General features: G+C 31.9%; 1 protein-coding gene across 1 annotated transcript in view; it reads right to left on the bottom strand.

Moving 5' to 3' along the window:
- Positions 1-18,785, bottom strand: part of LOC131851224 (sodium-dependent serotonin transporter-like) — a 105,657-nt gene that overhangs the window by 27,998 nt on the left and 58,874 nt on the right. The window contains exon 7 of the mRNA XM_059201684.1: positions 14,933-15,049. Coding sequence (XP_059057667.1) covers positions 14,933-15,049 — 117 coding nt within the window. The remainder of the gene's footprint in view (positions 1-14,932; positions 15,050-18,785) is intronic.

The following is an 18,785-nucleotide window of genomic DNA, read 5'->3' on the forward strand; positions in this document are numbered from 1 at the left end:
TACACTATACTTACTTCGTATGCAAGATAACCTTGTCAAGGCGTAGAATTTTCTGTGCTCCCAAGCTGAGGCGTGAATTTTTTGTAGATCAACTGAATGTTTTATATCAGAAGAGTTGTTTAAAGGAAATAACTTCCCGTACAATACCTCTTACATTTTCTTTTGTATTAATATGAGATGGTTAAGCATATTATACTAAATGGGTCAAACAGTTTCAACATAAGTTTCCATTTTTCATTTTTTAAGTATTACAATCAAATAACATAGAGTAATCTGTCTAGTTTTATGATTAAAAACCTGCGCGTCTAGTGTAAAATTAAAAATTAATTGTATATTAGTAATAATAAAGTTAATAATAATTATATTAATACGTGAAGCAAAAACGTATTATTACAAAAATTGCTTGATCAAGGAGTATGAAATTTCGCACACACATAGTTTATACAGTGGAGTGCAAATTGATATATTATTTTAATTAATTACACATACTACCATATATTACAAACAGCGATACGTAGACAATTCGAACAAAGTCTATCTGAGTAAATATTCAACCAATTTGCTACTACCAAATCCAAGACAAAAATCATTATTTCATTATTTTCTTACATGATATCCTAAACACTTTATATATATTATATAATTGTAAAGAATTCAAATATTTCCACTTCAAATATCTAAACTTGTTTTCGAATATATTTTGTATTATTCACGTTTTAACAACAGAATGTAATGTAAATTAATGTTACATTCCATTCTTGGTGTAATTTGTAACGCCAAAGCTACATATCGAACAGCAATAGAGCAGTTATTGGTTAATTACTACAAACACTGATAACAATTTCACAGTGGATACCTATTATTAGTGTAATTATTGTCAATTAATTAGTTAGCAATTCTGTCAATCATTGGAAAACGATATCGATCTGTGTTATATTGGGACGCTCGCTATTATGAAGAGAAATTGCGTGGAATACATATATTCAGTCAATTGTATATAGCACTGTTGGATACAATTATAATAATTATAACATAAATATTCAACCAATTTTCTACTACCATTTCAAGGTAATAAATAATAATCCTTTCATTATTTTCTTACATATTAATTTGGCTTACATACATATATACTTGGACATATATCTTATATATAAAATTCTTGTGTCACAGTTTTCGTTCCCATACTCCTCCGAAACGGCTTGACCGATTCTCATGAAATTTTGTGAGCGTATCGAGTAGGTCTGAGAATCGGCCAACATCTATTTTTCATCCCCCTAAATGTTAGGGCTAGTCCACCCCTAATTTTTTTTTTTTATTTTAAGGCAAAAAACGTTTGCCGGGACAGCTAGTATATATATATACTTTGTATATATTATGTATTTTTATTATTGTACAAAAAATCAAATGTTTCCACTTCAAATATCAAACTTTTTTTTAAATATATTTTACACTATTCCCGTTTTAACAACAGAAATGTAATGTAACATTATTAGTGTTACATTGCATTCTTGGTATAATTTGACGCCAAAGCTAAAAATCGAACAGCAATATAGCAGCATTATATTAATTAATTGTTATTATTATAATTTAATTTATATAAGTTAATTACTACAAAACACTGATAACAATTTCACAATGGATACCTATTATTAGTGTAATTATTGTCAATTAATTAGTTAGTAGTTCTGTCAATCATTGGAAAGCTTTACAACTACCCAAATATAAAAGAAACGTAGAGGACGTCCTCCAGCTACCTGGCGGACCGGTATGTCAAAACTCATCGAGAGGGAAAAATTACCTGACCCTACAACCCAAGACAGATTGTCCTGGCGCCGCAAAGTTAGGAGAGTCGAACCCATATAAAGTGGGACAGTGCAAGGAAGAAGATGAAGAAGATTGGAAAACGATATTGAGCTGTGTATGTTGGGACGCACTCTATTATTAAGAGAAATTGCGTGGAATACATATGCTCTGATAATTGTATATAACATCGTTATGGATACAGTTATAATAATTATAACAATGAATTAATAGTCAGAATTGACGGCCTCGGTGGTCTAGCGGTAGCGCTTCGGTAGCGGCGGTGCTTTACTTTCCATGGTCGCGGGTTCGATTCCTTGCACGGTGCAAACATTTGTATTCATAAATATGATTGTATGTATCGGTTTGGGTGTTTTCTAAGTATATTATGTATGTACTCGTATTTATAGATGAATTTATAGATGATAGCAATATATAGCAAGAATAAGTTTATTTGCGGACAACGTTATAATTTTAATTTTCATACTGCTTTCTTGATACATGATAGCGTAGCGGCTTTTGTATTGATTGCCGCATGTATCCTTATGTAAAGTGCGAATACTGTAACTACCATATAGTAATTTTTGTAGCTGTGACGTGGTCGTGTGGAATGAGTAGTCATGCTCACTAAAATGTCCAGACATGTGGCGGCGTGGTGGGCCGGGTCAATGGGCTCCCTAAAATATGGTCGAGCGCAGTGATGGCCGGCTCATCCGTCATACTCGTGAACGAGTGCTGCTTGTAGGGGACTGGTCTGCTCTTATCACTACGACTGATTTAATCTTATTGCATGATTATATTTGACCCAAAAAATTAGTGCTTGTTGGTAGTTTGCATTCACACGTTTCGACTTGTAAATGTAAACTTACAAGGATTATTTAAAAGAGCAACACACAAGTTTCTGGCTCGTTCTTCTTGTGATGAGACAACTTTCCGAACGAGTGGTAGATAAAAAACAAATTGTTATGACTATTCAAAAGTGCTTAAATTAAGTTTATTTGAATAAATGATTTTCTATTCTATTCTATCCTATAGAAAAAAAAATATATACAGACATTAACACAACATGGCATTTTTATTTAATAAATATAATAAATATCTATCAACCATCCCTCAAATCCTCGATCAGGTTTAAACTCTCTATATACATATATTACTTATCTAGTAACCATAACACAAGCTCTGCTTACCGTAGGACTAGATAACGCTGTATGATTTGTCGATGGTTATTTATATAAGAAAAAGAATCGGCTAGGTAACAGGGGACAAACGAGCATGCGGCTCACCTGATGGTACAGCACCAGTACACCAGGGGAATCGCAGGTACGTTGTCGGCCTTTTAAAAAGGAATAAGCTCTTTTTTTGTAGGTTTCAATATCCTATCGGTTTGGTAATACCATTGCTGGAAGGTGATTCCACAATGTGGTTGTCCGTGGCAAAAAGTTTCTAGAAAACCGTACTGTGGAGGACCGCGATTCATCCATATGATCAGGATGGTATTTTAGTATCTTGCGGGTTGTACGGTGGTGAAACTCAGCGGCTGGTATAGGTAGGTACTTAGTACTTTCTACTTCGACAAAAGTAGGTGATGAGGTCAATGCAAAAGCTCCTGCAAGGATTCCAAGTAACCATGTCCATTGATATGCCAATGAGAACCACAAGTAACACAGGATAAGTCTTATATATAAAATTCTCGTGTCACAATGTTAGTTATCATACTCCTCCCAAATGGCTTGATCGATTTTTATGAAATTTTATATATATATTCAGGAAGAATCGGCTACTATCTATTTTTCATACCCCTAAGTGAAGTGAAGGATAGTTCACCCCTAACATTTTTTTTTTATTCCTTTCGAAATATTTTTATTTATATTTTTTTATTAAGTGTCATTAAAAAATACATACAACCCTAAATTTTCACCTTTCTATCACCAACCCCTACTTTTTTTAGCGTTATTAATTTATATGGCAAAACAACATTTGCCGGGACAGCTAGTATCATTTTAAAAGTATTTAGATAATGATTAAGACGGCGTGGTTAATTTAATTGAGTTATATAAAAAGGGGCACTAAATTAGATGCTATTTCTAATTTTATATATGACGAAATATTGTCAATAATGTAGGAAAGTAAATAAAAATATTCTATCTGTGTTATTGTCTATTATTCATACCCCTAAGTGGTAAGGGATATCTACCCCTAAATATACTTTTTTTTATTTTTCGACTTAATATTTTATTTTAATTTTATTATTATTTAGGATTGAAAAATACATACAACCCTAAATTTTCAGCTTTCTATCATCAATCTCTATTTTTAATAGCGATTTTAATGGAAATGTACATAGCAAAACAAAGTTTGCTGGGACAGCTAGTAATTATGTATAATGAAGTAAACAATTAAGAAAACCAAATACAAAACTCCAGGGAATTAACTGAAAACTAAAAGAATATACTATGCAGCGTGACGCGTAAAGTCCAATATACTGTCTTATAGAAAGAAAAATGTATTACGGTAAGATATTACGAGAATAGAAATATTATATCAAGCTAAATTAAATATTCTCTCATTTCTCATCTCAGGTAGTCTCATCTTTTCTCAATGTTGTAAATGCAGTTAGAGTTATTATGCTCTCTATTTACCTCGACAGTTATTAAATTACACCACCTTGTTATCTCTCTCCAGCTCTATAGTTGACTGGTAGATAATGCTGTCAAGCAATTATGTGTACAAAAGGAATAGAGATATAAATAATCATTATTCAATTAAACTTAATATAAATAATATATTTATTCTACCACTCATTGCAACGCAGACTCATGATCAGAAAATAAGGAAGAAATTTACGTGTTGCTATTCTAAAAATATTTTACTAGCTACTCGCCCCGGCTTCGCATGGGTGTACATGTGTACAGGTATTTACACCTTCCTCTGGAATCACTGTAAATATTAAAAAATACTGTATCGAAATCCGTTGCGTTGATTTAAAGATTTAAGCATACATAGGGACAGATATAGACATATATCGACAGCGACTTTGTTTTACGAGTATACTATGTAATGATGCTGATAATGATGATTCAGAATTACATCTTTAAGAATTTTATATTTAACTACCTGTCCCGGCAAACGTTGTTTTGCCTTAAAATAAAAAAAAAAATTACGGGTGGACTACCCCTAACATTTAGGGGGATGAAAAATAGATGTTGGCCGATTCACAGACCTACTCAATACGCTCACAAAATTTCATGAGAATCGGTCAATCCGTTTCGGAGGAGTATGGGAACGAAAACTGTGACACGAGAATTTTATATATAAGATTATATAATAATTACTATGTAAGTCTGATTGCCTTTAAATTAATACGAGAAATAAATAAGTACAAAAATTACTTATAGAATATGTTATTTACCTCAGTAGGTTATATTACTACCACTAATATAATAAATTGACTAATCAAAACAAATTATAATCATATACCCAATTTGAGCCAAATTCAATAAAAAAAGTACATATTTGAAATTCGAATCGATAGTGAAGTGGTTCAATAATCCAAATTGAGTCATAAATCGTGCTATGTTTGTTGTCAACTAAAATGAACATAAAATATCCGACTACATATGGAATATACATGTAATTTAATCAGATTACAATAATTACACAGTTATACACTTCCATTTTACACAAGCAATAATCATTTGCAGGTTAAGCCGTACACAATTACGTAGATAGGTTTTCATTGTTACAAATTAATATTTATTGCCGCTCGGTTTACAACAAATTGAGTGATAATAAACAATCATTTAATATACACGTGGTATTATCTTTTGAACGATTGTTTAATTGGATTAATTAATATTTTCGTTCCATCAGTTTCAAGAATGAATGTAAAATTAAATGTGTCCCCGGACTTTTGTGAATTGTGACCACTTGTTTTAACGTAGTTGCCAATTTACTGAGTCTGGTTTTGCGGGTAGAATCAGTAGTGGTTTAGCGGTTTAACGTAGACTACCTTACTTCCGATATTAGCGGTTTCAATCCATATACAGTGTAAATGTTTGTTTCATTTTATTGTTGTTTTTATGCCTCACTAGCTGTTTCCGTGACTTTGTCCTCGTGAAATTTAACTTTATTGTTCTAAAATAAAAGTTTTTTCTAAAACAAAAGTAGCCTATGTTACTTGTTATTACATCAAAAAAAAGTCCCGTCAAAATCGGTCCAGCCATTTCAGAGATTAGCCCGGAATAAACAGACCGGCAGACAGATAGACAAAAATTGCAAAAAGTGGTTTTTTGGTGTATGTACCATATTTATATTCATGTGCATGTAGTAAAAAACGGTTATTTCAATATTACAAACAGACACTCCAATTTTATATATATGCACGTATTAACGAAAAATGTGTATTTAAGATTGAATATAAATATTACGTGTATATATAGGTACATATAGCTCAATCAGTATTAAATAATCTACATTTTCAGTAAATTTTTTTTTATATATATTAATAATAATTTAAATTATTCCTTCCTAAGATAGAGAGCTATCTCTTTTCATTTTGGTGCAACTGAAAACCAGCTGCTTGTTCACGTCGAACATACCATAAATCTGAGTGTTGCCATTTCAGTGCCTATATGTAAGTAACAATTGTTTTCTTTTTTTGTGTCTGTTTTACATATATATGTTAAGCCTATATAGGCTTAACATTAGATTAAAGCCTCTAAATAGCAGTGTAAGTGAAACATGTGTGTGTGAAAGTGATCGGTTCATCGATCATCATCATCGTTGATCATCAGTTCCTGCACCAAGACGCCATAGCAGAAAGCCAGGTACGCTCGTAACTCCTTACTTTGCCTGTGATCTGTGACGATAGTCTCTTAGAAGGAAGATATCTCTCGGGATACATATCCCTAGGGAACCGCTTTAACAGTATCGAAATCTCCTAGTTTCTCTAAAATATATCTTATTTCTAATACATCTAACTTTAGATCTTTTAGATCTTCAATACGAAGTTATTGTATACTGAAGTAACTAATTACTTGTAACAAAAGAAATCTGTTTCTTTTGTTATTTTAAATGAAAAATTTAGAAAATGTGACTATTGTACTGTATATAAATTTTTTAACCGATTTCCACTATTTTAGCATGCAATGGTAGTTATGTTCTTGTTTGTATACAGTTAATATTGTTACCATTGAAGTAGATTATAGCGAATAAAGTTTGAATATTTTGTTTCAGTGCTGTATGTGTAATTATATTTTATTTGACACGCTAACCTACAAGTGTAGTGTATGAATCATGAATGGTTATACATTTTATACTCAAGGGTACTCGCTTGAAAGTTATCAGGTAGAAAATCGAAAACGTGTTGTGAAAATTATTATTAGGAACAAAATAAAAAAAAATTACTAGTGTAGAGTATGAATCTTGAATAACATTTTATACTCAAGGGTACTCGCTTGAAACTGTTCAGGTAGAAAATTTAACATTTTATACTCAAGGGTACTCGCTTGAAACTGTTCAGGTAGAAAATTGAAAACTGTTCTGAAAATTATTATTAGGAACAAAATAAAAAAAAATTACTAGTGTAGAGTATGAATCTTGAATAACATTTTATACTCAAGGGTACTCGCTTGAAACTTATCAGGTAGAAAATCGAATACTGTTGTGAAATTTATTATTAGGAACAAAATAAAAAAAAATTACTACTGTAGAGTATGAATCTTGAATAACATTTTATACTCAAGGGTACTCGCTTGAAACTGTTCAGGTAGAAAATTTAACATTTTATACTCAAGGGTACTCGCTTGAAACTTATCAGGTAGAAAATCGAATACGTGTTGTGAAATTTATTATTAGGAACAAAATAAAAAAAATTACTAGTGTAGAGTATGAATCTTGATTAACATTTTATGCTCAAGGGTACTCGCTTAAAACTGTTCAGGAAGAAAATTGAAAACTGTTGTGAAAATTATTATTAGGAATAAAATAAAAAAAAATTACTAGTGTAGAGTATGAATCCTGAATAACATTTTATACTCAAGGGTTGCTTAAAACTGTTCAGGAATAAAATTGAAAACTGTTGTGAAAATTATTATTAGGAATAAAATAAAAAAAAATTACTAGTGTAGAGTATGAATCCTGAATAACATTTTATACTCAAGGGTTGCTTAAAACTGTTCAGGAAGAAAATTGAAAACTGTTGTGAAAATTATTATTAGAAAAAAGAAAAAAATATTCTTTTTTAATAATTATTTATTTGTCCCTTCGGATCCCTTTGGTTATTTAGTCGTTACGCATACTGTCGTACCATCAGTCTACCATAGTTTGTGGATGCTTTAAACAATGTCAGTGTCATTAGAACGCTGCCGACTCTTAAGCATAATGTATAAATATAAATAAAATTGGAGTGTCTGTTTGTAATACTGAAATAACCGTTTTTTACTACATGCATAAATACGGTACATACAGAAAAATAACATTTTTTACAATTTTTGTCTGCCTGCCTGTTTGTTCCGGCTAATCTCTGAAACCGCGGGACCAATTTTAACGGGACTTTTTTTTGGCATGTAACTGATGTATTTCATCAGTTACATGCCAAACTTGTACAAGGCTACTTTTTTTAGAAAAATAAAGTTAAATTCCACGCAGACGAAGTCGCGTGTACAGCTAGCCATACATAAAAAAGCTAATGCATACAATAAGTATGTATAATAAAATAAAACACATATAAAACGCGTAAAGTAAAACGTTTCACTTAATGACTGAGGCATAATTAAAAAAAAAAAAATTTAGTATTAGTGGCCTCGACTTCAGTCATGTGTGTATTTAATATAATAATAATCAACAACTACATTATTAATTAATAATCAACAAATACATACAGCTCCATCTATTATTTTATAACTGAATTAATAAATAAAAGTGTTGGTGAAGTATTGAAAATAATCATAAATTATTTATTATTCTCTCTTGGAATTAGTTCTCTTAAATTTCCTCAGATTTACAGTAGACCCATATTTCATAACACATTCCATGAAAATTTCATTGAAATTTCAGGCGTCCATATGCTACGGTAGCCGTTTACCATCAGATGGGCCGTATGCTTGTTTGCCAGCTAAGTGGTATAAAAAAAAAAATTCCCTTTAGTAATTTTTACTTTAGTAAAACATTAACCCATAAACAGATTCATAGACAATACAATTTTACGATTTCATAACTAATGATATTAATAATATCTCTGGACAATTCACACAACACCATCTAGTCCTAAGCTATGCCGAGTTTGTGTTAAGGGTTGTGAACTGAAAACACTCAGACCAACACAAACAATCATACTCATGAATACAGAGGTATCGAATCCGCGACCATCGCGAAATAAAATCGCTCTGCTCAACCACATTTATAAATGTGGAAACATTCTTAATATTTTAATTCTTTAAATTTTGTGCCGTTTTAGAACGTTGGACGTTTAAACTTGCATAATATTCATTTCAAAAGAGCACCCAAGTTGCATGCCCATTCTTTTACAGAGCTGAGCAGAATCTGCATTCCGGATGTGACAGTGGAATATTGCAACAATGACTATTCAAACTGTTTACGTAAGTTTATACGAATAAAGGTAAGCTATTCGTAATAACATCTATTTCAATTTCAAATTCAAAATATCTTTATTCATGTAGATCTATTACAGACTCTTATGATATGTTAAATCTACCGTCAGTTCGATATGATTTCGAGATGAGAAGAACTGAGAAGAAACTCAGCTCGTATTATTTTTAATACATGTTTACAATAATACAGATTCATTTTTAAATTCAAATTTGGGAGAATAGAGTGACCACCAGCATATGCTATTGCTAAAGCAAATAGTCTAATCAGTGTTCGTAACCTGAAAATATATCCATAATTATATTATATAATATTATATATCTATAGTGCGACCTTTTCTACTATGATAATCATTAATTCAATATAGGCTTAATTTTAATTTTATTTTATTCCAAAAAATAATCTCTAAAGAAGTGACGAGAGTATACGCATACGCTTTAGACTAGATAATAATTATAAATATAGACAAATACGCAATATGTATGTATTCGACTAAAATATACGTATAACATAACATAATATATGCAAAAGTCTTTCTGTTTATCAGTTACTTTTAAACAAAACACCTGAACACATGAATGTTATTTGTGAACAGACAACCAGTGTCCGAATAACCTTCTATCCCAAAATAGTAGACTAATTTGCTGGTAAAGGCTATATAATAACGTTATATAGTTACGTACTAGCTCATAATATTGTAACTATAGTTACAATATTATGAGCTAGTACGTAACAAGTTTTAATGGACAATCGAGTAAGAATGGCGTGAAACAAACTACCGTACTGGAGCATAAGTAGTTATAATCACGCGAGCTACTTTCAAGTAGTGATCAAGTTTAATTTGACTAGTCATAGTTTTGTACACATTACCTGCCTTTACACTACACGTTCTTTCACTCGTGCAACATAAGCGCGCGCGATTTGCGCGATTTTCTGATCGCGCGGAGAGACAGCACGCGAAATCATTTTTTGTTCAATCTCTCGCGCATAATTGCGTTTAAATTTCAAGTCATGTTATTTTATTTTAAAATAATATTTTTTATGCTACAGATTGTTATTTTCCAATCGCGCGTATGATCTAGTGCGGTAAAACCAGCGCGCTATCCTTTTGAGTTAAACCTTTCGCGCGATATTGCGTTTAAATTTCAAACAAAGTCACTTTCTTATAAAATATAATTTTTATTCCATAATTTTTATTTTTCAAAGATTCGTTTAAGTTTTATAATATTCAAGGTGCTGCCGCGGTTTCACTCGCTACAAATGGTAGCCTATAGATTATTCTGATGAATAAGTTATATTACTGTAAAGTTTCATTAAAATTAATTCAGTCGTTTTTGCGTGAAAGAGTAACAAACATTCGTGTTTATAATATTAGTAAGATTGTTCTCTTGCTTCATAATCAGATGTCCGCAATTTTGCAATGACAAAAAAAGACGCTAAAGCACGCACGAATGAAGGACACGAGAATGCATGAACGGAATTATTATTTTTTATTCCACATATTTTATTTTTCATAGGCATATTTAAGATTTATTCATTATCAATAACTCTACAACTGTGTCTTCGCTTGATAGTTCTTTAACTCCATTTTACAATTATAATTAATTATTACAAAAAGGCGCTAAAGCGCACATGGTTGAAACGCGCGGGAGATAACGGTGCGCGCTCTTTCCCATTCTCTTCGTTTACATTTACATAAACATTATTTTCCGGGCGAAAGTCGATTCGCGCATAAAAGAACGTACGTGTAAAGGCAGTTATTAATATAACTTTATCGATTCGCAACTCGTTACCATAGATTAATTCTGTTGTCCGTAATCTCCGGATGTAAGTGTCAGTATATTACAGGAAGTGATTGCCGACAGATTGAACCTGCATAAGCGTATGTAATGCCTACAACAGTGCCTCCCAAACTATAAGGCGCGAGGGACAATATGTGGGTTGCGAAATTTATAACTCATTTGTATATCTATATTTATGTATGTTTACAATAGTAATAATAATCTCAGGACAATTCACACAGCGCCATCTAGACACAAGTTAAGCTAGCTAAAGCTTAGTTATGGGTACTAGACAACTGATACAAATACATAGATAATTTTTTTTTCGTAAATACATACATATTATACATAGAAAACACACAGACCGATACAAACAATCATACTCATGAATACAAATGTTTGTGCCGTGCGAGGAATCGAACCCGCGACCATCGGTCGTAAAGCGGTATGCTAGACCGCTAGACCACCGAGGCTGTCACAAATATCTCGCTCCGAATAATACTCATTCATTATACTGTAAGTCTACTGTGGTGTCGAATTCAGAAAATATTTCATGTTAAATAAAATGAGTAACTGACGATGTTATCGATTTATTATTCGATTACTTTTCAAAAATGAGATCGCGTATTTTAATTACTTTTTAAAATTAATCGAGTCTATATCCGAATGAATATATATAATTGTGAGTAATTTTATTGAACACGAAATATTTATTGAATATGTTGGCAGTGGCAATTGAAGAGTATAAAATGCACAATATTGCATTTCAAAAACATTGACTCGAAATGAGTTTTCAGAGTTCATCGGGCGATACAACCTGCAAAATACACAGTGTCATAGGCTATGTTAATCTGCATGTTAAAACTATTTTATATTCTAGTATAATACATTTAAATTTTTTAATTACAAGTTAACAAAGATACTCAAAATTAAATCTTTCTACCTCCTTATAATATTAGTACAGATGACGTGTTAATTAAGTAATAAGTTCAACCGTCTTAAAATTGGCAAAGTCGCTGTTAAGGAACTAGAGGTCATTAAAAGTATATTCCTTCCATTTCTTTAAGACAGTCCAGAGATGAGAGTTGAAGGTTGAGTTTGGAAGACTTTCTTAAGTGGGCGGTGCAAACTTTGAGAAGCACTGGTCTATACAATATGGGTAATAGGAACTATTGAACGTATAGCTAGTATGTAGCCTGTCATGTTCAGATCGTCCAACACAATATTCTATACCATTCATATTGTAATTGGTTATTACTCAGGTGATATCTAGCTTTACAATATGACAAACATACTATAATAGTAGTATTCGTAACAATAATAAACACTACAAATTTTAGGCACTACGCTTATTACCTATTTATATCTTTATTGGTGACGCTATGAAATATTATATATAAAATTCTCGTGTCACAGTTTTCGTTCCCATACTCCTCCGAAATGGCTTGACCGATTCTCAAGAAATTTTGTGAGCGTATTGAGTAGGTCTGAGAATCGGCCAACATCTATTTTTCATGCCCGTAAATGTTAGGGGTAGTCCACACCAAATTTTTATTTTTTATTTTAAGGCAAAACAACGTTTGCCGGGACAGCTAGTCTTATATATAAAATTATCGTGTAACAATGTTAGTTACCATACTCCTCCCAAACAGGCTTGATAGATTTTTATAAAATTTTATATGCATATTCAGTAGATTTGAGAATCAGCTACTATCTATTTTTCATATCCCTAAGTGGTAAGAGAAATATAAATATATTTTTTTCGACATAATATTTTATTTTCTTTTTATTATTATTTAGGATTGGAAAATACATACAACCCTAAATTATACTATAATTAAGCTAGTACTAGTACTATAAAAAATAAATAATTTTACAAAATAAAACAAAACACTATCACAGCTCTATCACAGATCAACGTTCCTATTTTAAATTTATTTATTTTTAAGAAATATCTAATGGCTATTTATAATTGAAAACAGTATAGGTATATTTAAGAAAAGTATTTATAGAAATAAAAATATACTTTATTGAAATAAACTTAATATAAGCACTTTTGAATAGTCACATTTTTTTATTCTACCACTCATTCGGAACGCAATTCTGCGTAAACCTGAAAACCACATGGTGAGAAAGTGCCTATCCATGGCTACAACAAAAAGAGGACGAGGCAGGCCACCAACTACCTGGTTGACAAATGTCCATAGGGACATGAAGGAGTTGGGCCTGTCAAATGACGATGCTTACCAGCGAAATGTATGGCGCCCCAGGATTAGAAAAGCCGACCCCGAGTAACGGGAAGAGGCGAGGATGAAGAAGAAGAAGAAGGCTCATTCGGAACGCAGAATGATTACAAGAAATTATGAGCAAGATATTTGTGTGTTGCTCTTTTAAAATTTCAATCATTATGACTATCTTTTATATCCAGTAACCTAAGTACAAGATATATTTAGTGTTACATAGTTAGATATCTGTGCATTATTTAGCGTTATATATTTGTAACTATCTGTATCCGCGGTTACACTCGCATGAAATTCATAGCCTCATGCTATAAAAGCTACATTAATGTAAAGATTCATCAAAATCAGTTTAGTAGTTTTTGCGTGAAAGAGTAACAAATATCCATTCATCCATCTAACCACACATACTCACAAATCTTCGCATGTATAATATTAATATTTAAAAAAAAATAACTATAGTAATATTTAAAAAAAAATAGCATATTTAGAAATAGAAATAGAAATAGAAATAATCTTTATTCAAATAAACTCATTACAAGCACTTTTGAATAGTCATATTTTGATTCTACCACTCATTCGGAATTATTTTCAGCAGCTTCATCACAAGAAGAACGAGCAAGAAACTTTTGTGTTGCTCTTTTTAATAGATGTTTTTTTTATATAAATAATTACAGTATAACAAGTAAGAGGCATGCGATAATCAACATAGAACATTATTAGTGTAATTAGATAATATTGTCAGTGATATGAATTTAAAGTTTTTCTATAAAAACATTATTATCGTTAAGGAATTCATCAATTTTATAGTAAGCTTTTTTGCAAAGGAACTGTTTTATTTGACATTTAAATCTTTAAATTTCAATTTCTATTCACACAGCGCCATTTAAATCCAAGTTAAGCTAGTTAAAGCTATGGGTACTATATAACTGATATAAATAAATATATTATTTTTTATTTCTCGTAACTACATATTATACATAGAAAACACCAAGATACCAACAATCATACTCATATACAAATGTTTGTGCCGTGCGATGAATCGAACCCGCGACCACCGGAAGTGAGGCGGTGTTGTTAGGTTATATGCGCCCTCCTCATCGATTACGTTTTAATAATAATTTAGTTGTCAAATACGGATTGAGATATCATTGCCTTGCCTTTATTCCATTATTTGTGGTCGGCGCAGTATGTCATTCTCTTCCACTGCTCTCTATCGGTCGTCATATCCGAGCATACTCTTCTTTTATTCATATCATCTTTTACACAATCCATCCATGTTTTCTTAGGGCGTCTCCTCCCTTTACATCCATTCACATTCATATTATACACTTTCCATAAGACACGATCGTTCCTCCGCATAAAACGCCTATATAAATTGACACACTTGTAAGAAATTATTAAAAGGCAATACAATTTACAAACGTAACATATCATCTCACATATCACCTCAACACAAAAAAGACCCCATCACAATACCAACATCCTTGAAAATATACTTACAGTTATAGGAATTGATAAGCTGAATCCCAGAAAGCACAATATTCCAACTATATAAATATTCTTCACTGAACGAAACTCGGCGTGTAAGAGCTTTGACATACTCAGTGTCAACATCGACTGGAAAAGAGAAATTTATTTCCTTCACCTTGAACTTGCAATTCCTTACATTTAAAACCAAAAGTAGGGTTGCCAATTACTAGAATGCGGACCGAAAAATATTCGGACTCATTCGGTCTTATTATACAAAGTCTCAGATGTTTTCAGTCTCATTTAAAAATGCTGTTATCATTATTTCATTACGCATTAATAAGACATTACCAAAACATAAATAAAAAAGAAGCGGTTGACGTGTGGTTACCAAACATACCGCGTGTGATTATCTACCATTACCATTACTCATTTTACCATTAATCAGTTTTAATATGTATCTTATTTACCTAACAGAATCTTTCACAGTTTCGGTACAACCCGAACATTGGTCCTTTGAGCCGGATTTGAATCTAACGACCTATGGATTGACTTTGCAATCAATCTATCAAGATACATATTCATTAACACTATATAAATATATAGTTATATTTATCACTTATCACTACGTTGTAAAATAAAAAATAAAGTAAATAATAAAAGTGTAAGTGAAATAAGTTTTCAGTGCTGGCAACCCTGAGAGTCAAGAAGCCATTTACATCAGTGACTGCAGACGGCGTTTCTCATTTCCAACGATAAAATGCGTTTCACAGACATCAAAAGTAAAAGTTGCAAAGGTTAAATAAAATAAATATACCTGTAAACAGGTCGCGAGCTACGTCTAAAGACTTTACAAACATGTATTTCTTTAATCATTTCAGAGTAGGTGATTAGAAATGGACTAGTCGTAAACAATATTCAGGGGTATATGTAAGAAATTGCTTTTAGCGAGAAGGTTACGTTTTTATTCGTACTTACAAAGTGTTTAAGTTTTTATTTTGTACTTTTCTTTGATACAATAGTTATGTACATTACATTTTTGTTTAATATTTTTCACGTTTTACGTTTTGCGATGTGCATTATCATTAGACATTTAATGTATATGTATGTATTAGGGCCTATGTTCAGCAGTGGACGTCTTCCGAGCTGCGATGATGATGATGATGTGTTTGGTGAGATAGGATGGGATGGGAGTGCTACAAGGTTAGCCGGTCGTGGCGGAGGGCCAGTGTAATCCCTCGCCATCTGAATATGTCATCAGCTGTCCTCATGTATGAGTTTAAATATTAATATAGCATATATATACATATATGTCGTACGCGTGAATTGGCACTGCTTGTGGCAAGTTTGTTTGCGTTACGGCGCCATTGATTACACTGTTTATTTTTAACAAAAATGCAATAGTATATTTTGTTGGTTGGTTGGTTTGTTGGTTCTCCCTAATTAAATATCAATTATGAATCTGTATTTTTTTTGTGCAAGGTCATTTGAAACGAATAACGAACTGAGTTTTTTCAGTTGTTCATATCTCGAAAGCATTCCGTTCTGATGGTAGATTTTTATCATAAGACTTTGTAATATAGATATATACGAATAAAGATATTTTGATTTTGATTTCGATATAGTTTATTCGATTTAATTCTTTTGCCATTTACGTATTTATTATATTAGTACTAGCATAGTTATACGACAATATATTATCACAACATAATTACTAACTTGATTCTAGGTCTCAACAAATACTTAGTGCACAATCGAGCGAGATTACGTTTGTTTTAGTTCCTAAGTGTGCCACTAGATGGCGTTGTTTAGTTTTATACTTTTTTCTACATCACGCTATTTAGATTTTTTTTGGAACACATATAGTCTTTTAATAATCATTAATTACGCAATATAGCAACCATTGTGGAAAGGTTTCCTTAGTTTAATTTATTTAACTACCCTAATCAAAGTACACCCTTGGGTATCCGTGGATAAATTCACTTAGTTTAGGTTTTAATTATTAACAATTGCATGTGGGTCAGTATGAGTGTATATTTCATTGTATTCTATTATATTTCTTTTATACTTCCATATATATATAAAGTTCCCGTGTCACAATGTTAGTTACCATACTCCTCTGAAACGGCTTGACCGATTTTTATGAAATTTTATATGCATATTTAGTAGGTTTAATAATCGTCTACGTCGTCTACTATCTATTTTTCATACCCCTAAGTGGTAAGTGTTGTCCACCCCTAACATTATTTTTTTATATTTTGGCCAAATTTTTTTATTTATATCTTTTTATTATGTGTCATTAAAAATACATGCAAACCCAAATTTTCACCCTTCTATCACCAACCCCTATTTTATTATAGCGTTATTAATTTATATGGCAAAACAACGTTTGCCGGGACGGCTAGTACATATACGTATATGTTCTGTAAGGTAAACAATACAGTTGCAACATAGGAGTTGCCTGTGAATTTAGTCGATAAATTTGAGCCTTTGTCTAGTGCAGCCAGCTTGAGTGGTTTCAGGTCTAATTTCCTGTATTACATTTGTAGCTAGGAGTCATGTTGTTTATCTGTTCAACCGTGATTTGTATTAGTTGTTGCATCAGTGATAATATTGTATAGAAATAGATATAATATATATTCACACTATAATACATATAAATATAAGCACTTTAGAATAGTCATATATTTTTAGTCGGACCACAGACCCAGACACAACGCCATCTAGTCGCACACTATATATATATGTTATACTAGCTGTTCCCGCGACTTCGTCCGCGTGGAATTTAACTTTTCTAAAGTAAAAGTAGCCTAAGTTACTCCTTATTACATCAGCTACTTGCCAATAAAAGTCCCGTCAAAAGGGGTCCAGCCATTTCAGAGATTACCCGGAACTAACAGACATACAGACAGACAGATAAAAATTGTAAAAAATGTTATTTTGGTGTATGTGCCATATTTATATTCTTATATTATGCATGTAGTAAAAAATGGTTATTTCAATATTACAAACAGACACTCCAATATTATTTATTATATTATGTCAAAATCGGTCCAGCCATTTCAGAGATTAACCGGAACAAACAGACAGAGAAACAAAAATTGTAAAAAAATATATTTTTTGGTGTATATTCATATGCGTGTAGTAAAAAACGGTTATTTCAATATCACAAACAAACACTCTAATTTTATTTATAGGCGTAGATATATGATAGAGATCACAAATTCAATATAACATGTGCTTTCAGAATAACTAAATTGTTGTATCAATCCAAACTGCGGTCAGCATGTCAAAAATAGATATGTTTCTATTTTTATATAATGTGTTAGGGTACTTCTTTTATATATATATAAAACCGTCTAGTTACCCAGTGACCATCTGTCTATCCATTTGCTACCTTTTTATGACAGCTGAATGGATTTTAATAGATTTTTATTTGAAAGATGTATGAGAAAGTGGCAATGGGCAGGGCACATAGCTCGTAGGACAGATGGCCGTTGGGGCAGTAAAGTCCTCGAGTGGCGACCACGGACCGGAAGACGCAGCGTGAGAAGGCCTCCAGCAAGGTGGACCGACGATGTGGTCAAGATCGCTGGAAGGCATTGGATGCGAGCAGCGCAGGACCGATCGTCGTGGAGATCTTTGGGGGAGGCCTATATCCAGCAGCGGAAATCTTCCGGGCTGCGATGATGATGATGATGATGATGATGAGAAAGAACATAGTCTAACTTTAATCTCAAAACTCTTTTTGTATCTTAACATTAGACTTTCCCAACACGTAATAAAATCGTAAACTAGCTGTGTTTATGATTTTATTATATGTTGGGAAATGTTGAACAATAGACAAATTTTTGATAAATAGACAAAACTGAATAAGAATTTTGTG

The sequence above is a fragment of the Achroia grisella genome, unplaced genomic scaffold (genome assembly GCF_030625045.1).
Source record: "Achroia grisella isolate CSIRO2021 unplaced genomic scaffold, CSIRO_AGI_Agris_v1 utg1173, whole genome shotgun sequence".
Classification (NCBI taxonomy): domain Eukaryota; kingdom Metazoa; phylum Arthropoda; class Insecta; order Lepidoptera; family Pyralidae; genus Achroia; species Achroia grisella.